Here is a 14,046-nt window from a genome sequence, read left to right as displayed (position 1 = left end):
CTTTCAGTGTGATTCAAAAACCGGGATTATATCCCATTTCCCATTACCTGTAAATGAATATCTATTTGGGCCTCCACTGTAGACTGTCTCTTCTGCAGTTGGACATACACTGTCATTTACCTTCTTTTCTGTAGCATTCTGAGAACCTTTTACCCAAGCACAGATCTGGACACTTGGGTTAAAGTCACACCTTCCACAATATGCTGTTGCCTCCATGGATATAGGGCACAGGGTGCTAGCTTTGCATTCTTCATTTACCTAAGAAATGTACACCATTTTAAATCAGGAGATATAAGAAGCTTAGTCCAACCTTTCTCGCTTCCCAAAAAGAGACTTGACAATGAAAGTGTCATCATTTCAATGCACCTTTTGATCAAATAGCTTAATTTAGTTAAAAGAATAATAATTAAAAAATTGACTCAGCCCTTCAGCCACATTGATATTGTGCTGTTTACAGTGTGTGAGAGAACCTTTCATTAGAGGCTCTGTCTGTTCTGTTTGGACATTGATGTTCCCATGGCACTTTCCAAAACCACTGGGATTGTCCTGGAATCCTAAAACACCACCACTCAGAGGAAGCCCAAGTAGCTGTGCTTAGCAAACCAGAAGAAAGTCTACAAGACCACAGAAATGACAGGATCTTCTGACTCAGGTTACACTTCCCATATTTTGCAAGGGTCATTGTCCTGTGGATGTGTGTCAGCAGATTCCCGGTCTGCAAGCTTAAACTGTGCAAAGAGACACAGGTAATTTCCAGAAACATGCATTTGGGTAACACAAACTATGCCTCCAAACTCATCCTGCCTTCCACTGGGGCAAGTGCATGGCAGGATTTAGCCCATATTTAACACCTTTCTTTATCTCCTGAATAGTAAAGGAAATGATTTCCTCCAACCCACAAAGAAGATAGCAATAACTCTAATAATATTCCGACAGCTGCAGGAAGGAATGAACTGTCCTCTTTGCTGTAAATATTTTTTCATAACTAAGCCATGAACATTAAGAAGGAAAGTGAATAAACAGGTCATATCTGATGCATCCTTATTTCATCTTATACAGTTATTTTGCTGGATATTTATAAAATATTAGATAAAGTTTATTCTCCAAACTAAGCAGTTCTTACCAAAATTACTTTGATACATTTCACAGGCCAGGTCCTCAGATGGTATAAATCTTAGCTCCCGGACATGGCCCTTAATTTCAATCCTTTTAAATATTACTATTGCAGTCTTTACAACACAGAGGCTGCGTCTACACGTGCACGCTACTTCGAAGTAGCGGCAGTAACTTCGAAATAGCGCCCGTCACGTCTACACGTGTTGGGCGCTATTTCGAAGTTGAAATCGACGTTAGGCGGCGAGACGTCGAAGTCGCTAACCCCATGAGCGGATGGGAATAGCGCCCTACTTCGACGTTCAACATCGAAGTAGGGACGTGTAGACGATCCGCGTCCCGCAACATCGAAATAGCGGGGTCCTCCATGGCGGCCATCAGCTGGGGGGTTGAGAGATACTCTCTCTCCAGCCCTTGCGGGGCTCTGTGGTCACCGTGTGCAGCAGCCCTTAGCCCAGGGCTTCTGGCTGCTGCTGCTGCAGCTGGGGGTCCGTGCTGCATATACAGGGTCTGCAACTAGTTGTTGGCTCTGTGTATCTTGCACTGTTTAATGAAAGTGTGTCTGGGAGGGGCCCTTTAAGGGAGCGACTTGCTGTTGAGTCCGCCCCGTGACCCTGTCTGCAGCTGTGCCTGGCTCCCTTATTTCGATGTGTGCTACTTTGGCGTGTAGATGTTCCCTCGCTGTGCCTATTTCGATGTTGGGCTGAGCAACGTCGAAGTTGAACATCGACGTTGCCAGCCCTGGAGGACGTGTAGACGTTATTCATCGAAATAGCCTATTTCGATGTCGCAACATCGAAATAAGCTATTTCGAAGTTGGGTGCACGTGTAGACGTAGCCAGAGATTGCCATCCATGAGAGTGAAAGAAATATGTTTATTAACAATATACTGTTTCCTGTGATTCTTGTAGTTAAATTCTACCAATTCACAAATTACAAATCCGCCACAATACCACCGGAACATCTGCTATGGGGCATTTTTAGTAGGTGATGCATGATATGTTTTAAAAAAGCACTTCTTGTTATGAAAAAATTAATAATTTCTAAAATGTTTTGGTTTTGTAAGGTTCCAAATTGACCTATGTTTACTTGGTAATTTTTAAAAATCAGAACTGTTACTTAAACCATTTTTATCAATGTTTCTAATGTTTCCAGTAAAAGGTTTTCTTTAAATGTCTATAAATTGTTATTGCCAACATTTTGTGAAATATAAACAATGTGAAATTTCTCTTTTCCAAAAAAGACCTTTTTCACAAATAAAATTTGGTTTAAAAATCTTCAACCAGCTGTCACTGTACATAAAGAAAATATTGAAATTGTATCTTCAGCTAAGTTATGTGTTTTTTAAACCAGTGGATTTTGGAGCAGCCCACATGGTCTCAATCCTGCAAGATAATGAACACTCCTGTTCAGGGCTGGGTGCCCTTAACTCCTACTGGAGTTGCAAGATGGAGCATTACTGAGTCTGCAATGATCAATACTCACAGTTTGGCATGTCTGCACAGAATGCTTTGTAGAACTGGGTTAGCTGTTTTCTTCTTACAGTTATTCCATTATTTCGCAAAAGGTTGAAGTAATACCAATGGATCACCAATTGTCAGGAACACTCTTTGTTCCTTTGCTTTCCTCCAGTTTTCTTGCATTTCCACAGTTTTCATAATATTCCATACTTAATTATTAAAATTCAGTTAGGTCAATAGCTCTTTTTTTCAGGAAGAAGGATGCTTTCAAAAGCTGGGCTTCCGTTTTGAAGGAACCCCATTTGTATGGCCATTTTGCAATTTAAAAGCAGCTAACCTGAAATAGTGATTGGCTGCTGTTATGCAAATGAGGCACTGAATATGCAGATTAGTGCCTCATTTGTATTTTGATTGTCTGCATTTACATTCCCTTTCCAAAAGGGAGGGGTAGTGTAGACACAGCCTATCTTAATAGCACCTATTTTGAAATAACTCTTTCAAAATAGGCACTATTCCTCCTGCAGTGAGGTTTATTGATTTCAAATTAGCAGCTGTGTTGTGTAGACAACACCAAAATTATTTCAATATAACAACTGTTATATTGGAATAACTGGCTGTGTGGCCATAGCCTAAGAGGCATAACATCTGGTCCTCCTGGATTACATATTTTCACATTTCCTAAGTGGTCCTCCATCTGTTACTTTTAGGTGTTATTCCAACTATTTTTCTACAAATGCTATTGCTAAATATAGTTGTACATGGTTAGTAACTCAGCTGTTTTTGAGTCATCGTTTAATTTCATTACCCCCACTTTCACTTCACATTCTATTAGATGAAAGTCTCTTCATTGAGCAATTCATGTCCCTGGGGAGAGAGTGTTAACTAGTGGTCACAGCTCAGGACAGTCACGATTCCTGGGTTCTAGTCTCAGCTTTGGCACTGACTTGTCGTGTGACTTTACATAAGCCATATGTGATCAAGGGTTAGGGTTATTCTTGGTGTCTTATTTTTTGTGGTAATCATACTTAGACATCGAGGGCCTGATTAGCAATGTTGAGCACCTGCATTATGAGTGCTCAGCACCTTTGAAAGCTACAATCAGATGCCACGTCTACACTAGCCAGTTCTTTTGGAAAAGCAGGCCCTTTTCCAAAAGCCCACATGCAGCGTCCACACACAAAATGCTCTCTTTTGATCCGGGATCAAAAGGATGTGCCTCCTCTTCCAGAAGCCTTCTCCACTTCCAGGTCAGGAAGAGTTCCTTCTTTCGAAAGACTGTTTTGAAACAAGGCACGTGGAGATGCTCCACGGGCCCCTCTTTCAAAAGAGGGGTCCTCCATGGTGCCAGCCAGCTGGGGTGCGGAGACACCCTGGCCAGTGCTAGTGGAGGTCTATGCTCCTTATGTCTAGCTGCCCTAAAGGCACAGGGAGCCACACAGACCCTGTGGCAGGAAGCTGAGAGTGTGCTGGCAGAGAGCACATAAGCTCAGCACTGCATGCCCTCACACCTCCCCCCGAAGCAATAGGACACAGCATGGCTGAGAACCAGCCACCACACGACCCCCAGGGGTCCCAGAGGGATCCTTCAGAGGTGACCAGGAACTCTACCCAGCGGCCAGGTTGAGGGTGCCCTCATGGAGTGAGGCTGACTTGAAGGACCTCCTCGCTGTGTGGGACAATGAAGACATTCTGTGGGCGGTGGTGGGGTTGAGGTGGAGTGCTGCCACCTATGGCCAGCTGGCCACTGGCCTGTCAGCCCACAGACACCCCAGCTGCACCTTGGAGCTAGTCTGCTCCAAGTTGAAAGAGCTGTGTCAGGGGTTTGTGTGAGCCAGGGATGCTGCCAGGTGCTTGGGGACTGAGCCGGCCACCTACCCCTTCTACAGGGAGCTGCATGGCCTCCTTGCAGGCAAGGATGGCTCCTCTCCCACACCCCTGTTAATACAGTGTCCCAGGACCCCCCAGTAGTGCCAGAGGTGGTGGAAGAGATGGCCCATGACCAGCCAGGACCCACGACCCACCCCAGAGAGCTGGAGCCAGAGCCATAAGCCCTGTTGGATGGCAGGTCCTCCAATGGGGCCCTGGTCATTGCCATTCCTTCAAGGACCTCCAGCCAGGCATTCCCCAACATTATGAGGGACCATCCAGTAAGTGTCAGGCACGTCACACACCCCAGGGTAGGGATGGGGGGGGCATTTGCCTCTGCCATAGCTGGGAGTGGGTCAGACATCGAGATGATGGTACAGCCCTGCACATGCCATGAAGGGGTACACCCCCAGCACCCTGGCATGCCCACAGGCAGCAAGCAGCACCAGCTCCCATGAACATTGGAAAGAGCCGCAGCCATGTGTGGGGAGGGGCAGAGAGGGCCAGTCCATGCCTGGCTTACCTGCCACCTATGTGGGGACCCCTCTGTGGCTGGACACCACCCTTTGCCCACTAGTCCATTCCCTGGGGGGTGAAGGGGCCCGCAGTGATGAACCCCATCCCCAAGTCATTGGGGGGTCCATGTGCGGCAGGGCCTACCACACTCCTGGAACATCCCTGTGCCTCTGCCCAGGGCTGGGGGGCACAGCCCTGGGGACTGGGCCAAGGGACTGATGGTTTATTGCTCCCTCCCCTTCCATCCTTAGAGCTGCACCATCTGAGGCCTGAGACAACCCCAGCAACATGCTTGGTCTGGCCAGCCCCAACCCTGATCTCAGGTTGGTGAGCGTGGGAGTAGTGGCTGTGGAGAGAGGGCTGGGGCTCACCCAACACCAGCACCTAGCCAGGCCCACAGCCGGTGGTCATGCAGCTGCCCATGGGACAATGAGGCCACTGCTTGCACATCAGCCCTCTGTCTCCTGAACCAGCTTACAGAGCAGCAACTGTGGCTGGATGAGACCTATCTGATCTGGCAGCAGGAGGCCTGGGCCAAGCTGATGGGACCCTATGGTCAATGCCAGGGCCCTCACTGGGCAGCTGGCCCAACCTCCCACCCCTACTGGCTCCCCAGCCACTCTTCCCACTGTCTTTCCCACTGACCTCACTGTCCTGCTCCCACCTGACCTCCCTCCAGCTGCCTTACAGGGTCTCAGCCAGCTTCCCCCACCCCCAAGTTTCCCCATCCCACTGGTTCCACCACCCTCGTCCCACACCCCTACCTCACCATGCTCCCGGTCCCATCCCAACCACGATGGGGCCCCTGGACCTGGGGCAGAAGGGGCTCTTCCAGCCACCGTGTGTCTTGGCCCCCACAGTCCATCCCAGGCCCCCCTCTGGATCCCAGGCTTATTGTGGTGGGCCAGACAGTTGGAGGATGCAGAGGTCTGGTTGTATCTGGGGTCAGCCTTGGCCATCCACCCTGTGAGAAGAGTCCCTCATTCCTGGCCTCCACAGGGTAATGAAGGACACAGCACAACCCCACCACCTGGGGGATGTTGTCCACTCTGACATCTAGGAATATGGGGAGGCACCTGAACCGCACCTTTGGGCAGCTGACAGAATACTTGATGGAATAGTGTGCCCAGATGAGAAAGCAGTTGATCAGCTCCTGGATGGGATATGGGGGGGTCTGTGTCCAGCCATGTTGGCCAGGGCTGCTGGGGGTAGGCCATGCCCCCCAGTGTGTACAGTGGCATGGTGAAGTCCCTGAGCACGAGCTCCCAAAGGGGGAATGTTGGTCCTTTCCTGGTCCCTACCCCCTACTGAGCCCTCTGCCCCTCCTCCCAGTGGACCACTCCTCAAGCAGTGGGTTCTGTGTCAGGGTGGGGCATCACAGTGTCCCAGGGCTACGTCTCCCTGCCCCCTTGCACACCCATCCCCAGATCCAATGGTCCCCTTTGCCCGGCAGCCCCCTTCCTGCCATGAGCCCAGGGCCCCGGGGGGCCAGGTCTCAGCCACCAAGCGTGCATGTGTGACCACAGTGATGTTGGTCAGTGGCCCAGCCAGGATAAGCATGCAGGTCTGGAGCTCCCAGTGGTCCACAGCTCTTGGTTGTGAGCTTCAGGACCATGGATGGACTCTGCTGAGCTTTGTGCAGCAAGGCAGACCTCGGCAGCATGTGCAGGGCGGGGGTGCTAGGGAAGGGCCATTTAAGGGAGCATGTGACTGGTGCTCCCGGAAGGGCTTTCGGCCATACAACCCTGGTCGCGGTGTTTCCTGGCCCTTTCTTTTGAAAGAGTGCTTGTGGCTGTGCGGATGCCCTCTTCCAAAAGAGTGGAGTGCTCTTCTGATCCACTTTTTATGTGTGGATGTGATCCTTCAAAAGATGATCTTCCAGAAGATATCTTGCAGAAGATCTTCTTTCAAAGAATCACTGTAGTGTAGATGCCACTGGAGCATATGACGTCCAGACCCCAAACCACTGAAGCTCATCACTGAATAAATTATTTTGTTAGTCTTTAAAGTGCTACATTTCTGCTGTTTAGTCTTGAAAATGTAATTAGTTTTTCTGACCTTCAGTTTATGCTCACATGAATTGGAATTACAATTATCTGCCTAAAAAGGATGCTGTATGACTTAATTAATACACATTGATTAAATGTTTTAAGAATCCTGAGATGGAAAATGTAAAATAAATATAATCATAATTGTGTTAGCATACTGGAACATACCCTGATTCCACTGAAGTCAGTGCCAAAGCTGCCACCGCATTCAATAGGAAAAAGATTTGAAGTCATGAAAAACATATCACCATTGCATTGTATGTAATGTTAGCTGAAAATCGGAAAAAAATATTGCTACACATAAATTCTTACCCAGAAACAATGAACAAGTACTCTGTCCAAATAGGGATATACAGGAGTATTTCCATAATAAACCTTTAGTCACTTCTGTTTCTGTTCCCACTCAAGTAGTGCCAATAAGGATCAACATTAGCCAGACAACTAAAATTTGCTATTCATGCCAATCCCATTGGCATGCCAACTTTCAGCCCCAATACTAATCTGAAGTGCTGGGCAACACTTCAGAAGAACCAGCTAATCATTATTAATTCCTTTAGAATTCATTGCAATAACATCAATCACAGGGAACTCATTTGGTATTAATATGGATGTAATGTGAAAATGAATAATGCACATAGGAGTTTTTATATTCCTGTTTTAGAAAAATAGTTATGAACAATGTATTTCTCTGTCCATTGTCAAATCAGAGCCACTGAGAGGTTTTCTATCAATTACCTTCATCATCATTCCAGCTGAAATCTTGTCAGAGCAAACATATTTCAAAGGATTATATCCAACGCCATTACAGCATTCCTCGCTCTTTGGAATAAGTTCAGTCCCACAGCATTTTTCTGGCACTGGGTCATTCTTTTTAACATGTGCTTTAGACTCGCCACTGGAAGCTGAACAACATATGATATCTGACATATTCTCATATTCCTGCCCACAACAGAACATCCCTGCAACAATAAAACATTATATATGAATATGAAAAAAATGTATGGGGGAGAGAAAGGGAAATAACTAAGAAACTTGTAAAGTTGAACATAAAAATGTCCAACTGAGATAGCTGCTGGAATTGTGCAGAGACAGAAAAAAAATTGTGATTCAGGTCTGAATGTGAGATGGATGAACTGAGAGTCCTTATTCCCAGATGCACTTCAAAACAATTAGCAAATGGAGAAAAGAACCAGAGGTCCTCTAGAATCTTTTCCTGAGATGGTGGTTGAATTCTGCTATGAAATACCATCATGTACACATATGATACGTTACACGTTCAGTTAAAGACAGACTATCCATGTTCTGGCAATTTAGAATGAGAAAATTTAGCGATCCTCTGATGGCATTCTTTCACTTTTAGGCATCGGTGTATTAAATATGGACTTACTCACCTTTAAGTGAACTTTGATCAGGAAAGCCAGTTAACTAATGGTTAACATTAACAAAATATTTTTCTAAAGAAAGTTGAGATGCATATTTTATGTCCTCTTTTATTGGCTTGTACTATGTATACGAGACTAAATGTAAAGACTTTCAAAATACTAGCTATATCCATGATTCAGTTGTCTCTTTTTAATGTTTGTATATTTTTATGAACAATTACTGATTTGTAAAATATTTCTTTTGATATTTTCCCTTCTTCCAAAAAAAGGAAAGAGTCAATGTCATCTCTGGGTAAGTTTTAGTGAAAGTCCCTTAAAAGTGGGGATGTACACTAAGAAATGTCAATACTGATTCACTCATGATGGCATGAATTGTGCCACAATAAAAATAAAAATAAAAAACAGGTCCACAATGTAAAACAAAAGACATATGCAAATAATTCATATTTGACTTGTTCTCTGCATTTTTCTAATCAGACTTTTAAATGCAGCTTTGGCCATGTCTACACTACAGAGATCTTTCAAAGGAAGCTTTTCTGGAAGATCTCTTCCAAAAGAACTTTTGAAACAGTGTTTCCACATTTAAAAAAAAATCAAAAGAGTGATCTGGCTCTTTCAAAAGAGAGCATCCACACAGCTCCCACTCTTTAAAAAGAACAGGCCAGGGATTGAAAAATTAGGCCCCATGAGGACTGCTCTTCTGGAAAAAAAAAAAAAAAAAGAGCCTCCAAAGCATCTACATGTTTTCTTTTGAAAGAAGCTTTCGAAAGGGAGCACTCTTCCTGAAACATGAAAGGAAGAGTGATTTCTAAAGGAGCACTGCATTCTTTCGAAACAAAAAGCAGTCAAGTAGCACTTTAAAGACTAGCAAAATAGTTTATTAGGTGAGCTTTCGTGGGACAGACCCACTTCTTCAGACCATAGCCAGACCAGAACAGACTCAATATTTTAAGACACAGAGAACCAAAAACAGTAAGCAAGGAGGACAAATCAGAAAAAGATAATCAAGGTGAGCAAATCAGAGAGTGGAGGGGTGGGGGGAAAGATCAAGAATTAGATTGAGTCAAGTATGCAGATGAGCCCCTATAGTGACTCAGAAAGTTCACATCATGATCTAAACCATGTGTTAATGTTCCAAATTTGAATATAAATGTCAGTTCGTCCACTTCCCTTTCTACAAAGGAGCGATAATTTCTCTTCAGTAACACACATACCTTGAGGTCATTGACAGAATGCCCCATTCCATTAAAATGTTGACTAACTGGTTTGTGGATCTGGAGTGTTTTGATGTCTGTTTTGTGCCCGTTGACCCTTCGTCTAAGGGAGTTAGAAGTCTGTCCAATATACAAAGCATCTGGGCATTGTTGGCACATGATGGCATATATGATGTTAGTAGAGGAGCATGAGAAAGTGCCCGTGATTCTGTGAGTAACCTGGTTAGGTCCAGTGATGGTATTTCCAGAGAAGATATGTGGACAAAGCTGGCAGCGGGCTTTGTTGCAGGGAAAGGTTCCAGGACTGGTGTTCCTGGGGTTTAGACTGTGGCTGTTGGTAAGGATCCTCATGAGGTTGGGAGGTTGTCTGTAGGAGAGAACAGGCATGTCACCCAGGGCCTTCTGGAGTGTAGCATCCCGATTAAGAATAGGTTGTAGGTCTTTAATAATTCGTTGCAGTGGTCTGAGTTGGGGGCTGTAAGTGATGACCAGTGGTGTTCTGTTCTTGGCTTTTTTGGGCTGATCTTGGAGTAGCTGGTTTCTGGGTATGCGTCTGGCCCTGTCGATTTGTTTTTTTACTTCTCCTGGCGGGTAATTCAGGTTTATGAATATTTGGTAAAGTTCTTGTAGTTTTTGGTCTCTGACAGTTGGATCAGAGCAAATGCGATTATACCTAAGAGCTTGACTGTAAACAATGGATCTAGTCACGTGTGCAGGATGGAAACTAGAAGGGTGTAGATAAGTATAGCGACCAGTAGGTTTTCGGTACAGTGTGGTACTGATCAGGCCATCCTTGATTAGTACTGTAGTGTCCAGGAAATGTATCTCTTGCATGTTGTAATCGAGGCATAAGTTGATGGTGGGGTGTAGATTGTTAAAGTCTCTGTGGAATTCTTCTAGAGCCTCTGTACCATGGGTCCAAATCATAAAGATGTCATCAATGTATCTTAAGTAGAGGAGTGGTAATAGGGGACGAGAGCTGAGGAATCGTTCCAGGTCAGCCATAAATATATTAGCATATTGTGGGGCCATGCGGGTGCCCATAGCAGTTCCACTAATCTGGAGGTATAAATTGTCCCCAAAACAGAAATGATTGTGTGTGAGAACAAAGTAACAGAGGTCAGACACCAGATTGGCTGTGGTGGCATCAGGGATGGTGTTCTTGATTGCTTGTAATCCGTCTTTATGTGGAATATTAGTGTACAGATCCTCTACATCCATTGTGGCAAGGATGGCGTTATCAGGAACTTTTCCGATGTTTTGTAATTTCCTCAGGAAGTCAGTGGTATCTCGGATATAGCTGGGAGCGTTGGTGGCATAGGGTTTGAGGAGGGAGTCCACATAACTGGATAGTCTGGTGGTAAGGGTGCCAATACCTGAAATGATAGGGCGTCCAGGGTTTCCAGGTTTGTGGATTTTGGGAAGTAAATAGAATAATCCAGGCTGCGGCTCAGATGGTGTGTCTGAGTTAATGAGGTCCCGAGTAGCAGCAGGGAGTTCCTTCAGTAGTTTTTGTAATTTCCTTTGGAATTCCAAAGTGGGATCAGTGGAGAGAGGTCTGTAAAATGTGGTGTTGGAGAGTTGTCTGGCTGCCTCCTGTTCATAGTCTGACTTATTCAGGATGACAACAGCACCCCCTTTGTCAGCTGGTTTGATTATGATGTCTTGGTTATTTTTGAGACTCTGGACAGCATAGCATTCAGCATAGTTGAGATTGTGTCTCATTTGGCATTGTTTGTGTATAATGTCAGACTGAGCACGGTTGCGGAAGCACTGTACGTAGAAGTCCAGACTTTCACTACGACCCTCAGGGGGAGTCCACGTAGAGTTCTTCTTCTTTTGTTGTTGGTAGGCGGGGTTGAGAGAGTCAGACTGTTGTTCATAGGTGTGCTGGAAGAATTCCTTTAGACGGAGACAGCGAAAGAAGGCTTCAAGGTCCCCACAGAATTGTATTAAGTTCGTGGGGGAAGTAGGGCAGAAGGAAAGACCCCGGGATAAGAGAGACTCCTCTGCAGGGCTGAGTTGGTAGTTTGAGTGGTTAACAATGTTGTTGGTCGAGCTACTGTTATTGTGGTTGAAGTATCCTGAGGAATGAAGTAATGAAGAAAATTTATTCTCTTTTCTTTTTTGTAGAAAGAGTAAGTGTGTTTTATAAATATCTTGTCTGGCACTGGTAAAGTTTCGTACTGTGGGGTCTTGTGTGGATGCCTGTTCGTTGATGATAATTTCAAGTTCAGAGAGTTCATTTTTGATCATCTTATGAACTGACATTTATATTCAAATTCGGAACATTAACACATGGTCTAAATCGTGATGTGAACTTTCTGAGTCACTATAGGGGCTCGTCTGCATACTTAACTCAATCTAATTCTTGATCTTCCCCCCCACCCCTCTACTCTCTGATTTGCTCACCTTAATTATCTTTTTCTGATTTGTCCTCCTTGCTTACTGTTTTTGGTTCTCTGTGTCTTAAATATTGAGTCTGTTCTGGTCTGGCTATGGTCTGAAGAAGTGGGTCTGTCCCATGAAAGCTCACCTAATAAACTATTTTGCTAGTCTTTAAAGTGCTACTTGACTGCTTTTTGTTTTGATAGTGTATAGACTAGCACGGCTTCCTCTCTGCATTCTTTCGATTTACTTTTGAAAGAATGCTTTTTTTGTGGAGATGCTCCATGGGATCTTTTGAAAGACCCCCCCTTCTTTCGAAAAATCTTTCCAAAGAACTTGCTAGTGTAGACGAAGCTTTTGAAAGTTTCTTGCTGCCATTGCTTGCAGCAGTTCTCTTATAGCAATGCACACTGCTCTTCAAGGGACTGACCCTGAAAGCATGCATGTCAGTAACCCCATTCAAATCAATAGGTGAACTTAAGATAGTACAGTTATTTGTATGTATTGTTTGTTTGTGGGATTGGGACCCTACACAGCACTCAAAATGTGAAAACCAGCCTTCTCAGAGTTGAATACTTTTCTTTAAATAAATAAATAAATGCAGATGATGACCCAGTTCAGTACTGATAACCAGCCATCTGATAGCTCTGAGGGACTCTTGACAAGCAAACTAAAATTTTGATAATGAACTGTTTTCATACTGACAAAACAAAACAAAACCCACAAGTCTGCATCCTTTTGTTGAAAACCTCATCTTTGTTTAACTGAATTAAATTTTTTCAGCCAAGATTTCACTCACATAACAAGAAGTGACTCCCTTTCTAGTTTCTTTGGTAAACCATTACTTCTTTAATTATTATCAACCTTGTTCCAGTGTGATAAATTGCTAATTACTTAATACCCTAATCAGCGTTCATTCTTTGCACAGATAAACTGTGACAGCGCCATTAATTTAAATAGTAATTTCACTTAATGGCCAGAACGGCACACCAGATTTTTATGCAGCATTTTCTGAAGACTGCATCCATCACTGCAATATTCTGACATAAAGATGTCTGACATGCACTAACTCACTTAGGGAGAGCAGATGTTGCAGAGCAGAGTTTGGTAGTAATTCCCATAGTGCATCACTTCAGCATGAATGAGCTGCAAATGCAGAGATAGACAATCTTCTGAAACTGCACTGCATAGCCTTTGACCCCTGCCTAATTTATCACATGTAGCACTTGACTTTTGAACTTTGACCCTGAGAATGTACAATTTTAAATATGCCCCAAGAAAAACAAAATAGGTCCATGTAATATTGATGGATTGATTTACTTTCCAACACCTCTTCATACAATTACTTAAAGACGAGAATTTCCTTTACACTATTTGCTGATTTTACCAAAATACTGAATAGTAAACATTTATCTGCAGATCAACCAGAGTGTGTGTCATGTTTTATATATGCATGTCTTAAGGCAGAAGCTGCAGTACATCAGTGAGAAAATATATGGACTGGAAAAGCATGTCTTGTTCATTGTGACTTCTGTCAACAATTATTTCATGCCCATCCCCACTATGGAAAGAATGCACAAACGTAGCTGATTGATGAATGACGAATTCAGGAAATCTGCAAAGCCAGTTGTTTCAAAAGGAAGAGTGAGAATTAAAAAGCTTCAGTTTGAAAGCCAGAACAGAGGATAAACAAAATACAGGGCCAGTGTACACTACAAGCTATTCCAAAAATCCTTGGCTTAAAGGTGGGTATTGCAGCTACAGCAAATTGGGAATCACATTTGTGCAGAAACAGCATATTTCCTGGCCTGGGATCATAAGAGTAATTTATTAGGGAAATTATGAGGTGGTTTATGGTGACTCTATGCTTCAGAACCAGCACTAGAAAACTTTGGTTGTTGTAAGCAGTTGTGAGGCTGCAGGAGTATACTGTATGTTATGCAGTAGCATCATGGTCAGTTTTTCCTGCTAGATGTCTCTGTGGTCAACCTGGATAGGCAAGAGCCAAAATGAGAAAGAGAAAATCAAATGAGAAATTACGGGGTAGGGGGAGAAAAAA

General features: G+C 44.1%; 1 protein-coding gene across 1 annotated transcript in view; it reads right to left on the bottom strand.

Moving 5' to 3' along the window:
• USH2A (usherin) overlaps positions 1 to 14,046 on the bottom strand; it is a 581,084-nt gene that overhangs the window by 118,437 nt on the left and 448,601 nt on the right. The window contains exons 50-51 of the mRNA XM_074989966.1: positions 7,739 to 7,962; positions 48 to 258 (exon numbers count right to left, since the gene is read on the bottom strand). Coding sequence (XP_074846067.1) covers positions 48 to 258; positions 7,739 to 7,962 — 435 coding nt within the window. The remainder of the gene's footprint in view (positions 1 to 47; positions 259 to 7,738; positions 7,963 to 14,046) is intronic.

This window comes from Carettochelys insculpta, chromosome 3, assembly GCF_033958435.1.
Source record: "Carettochelys insculpta isolate YL-2023 chromosome 3, ASM3395843v1, whole genome shotgun sequence".
Taxonomy (NCBI): Eukaryota; Metazoa; Chordata; order Testudines; family Carettochelyidae; genus Carettochelys; species Carettochelys insculpta.
Note: the sequence above shows the minus strand (reverse complement) of the source record. Positions and strands in the feature narration are given on the sequence as shown.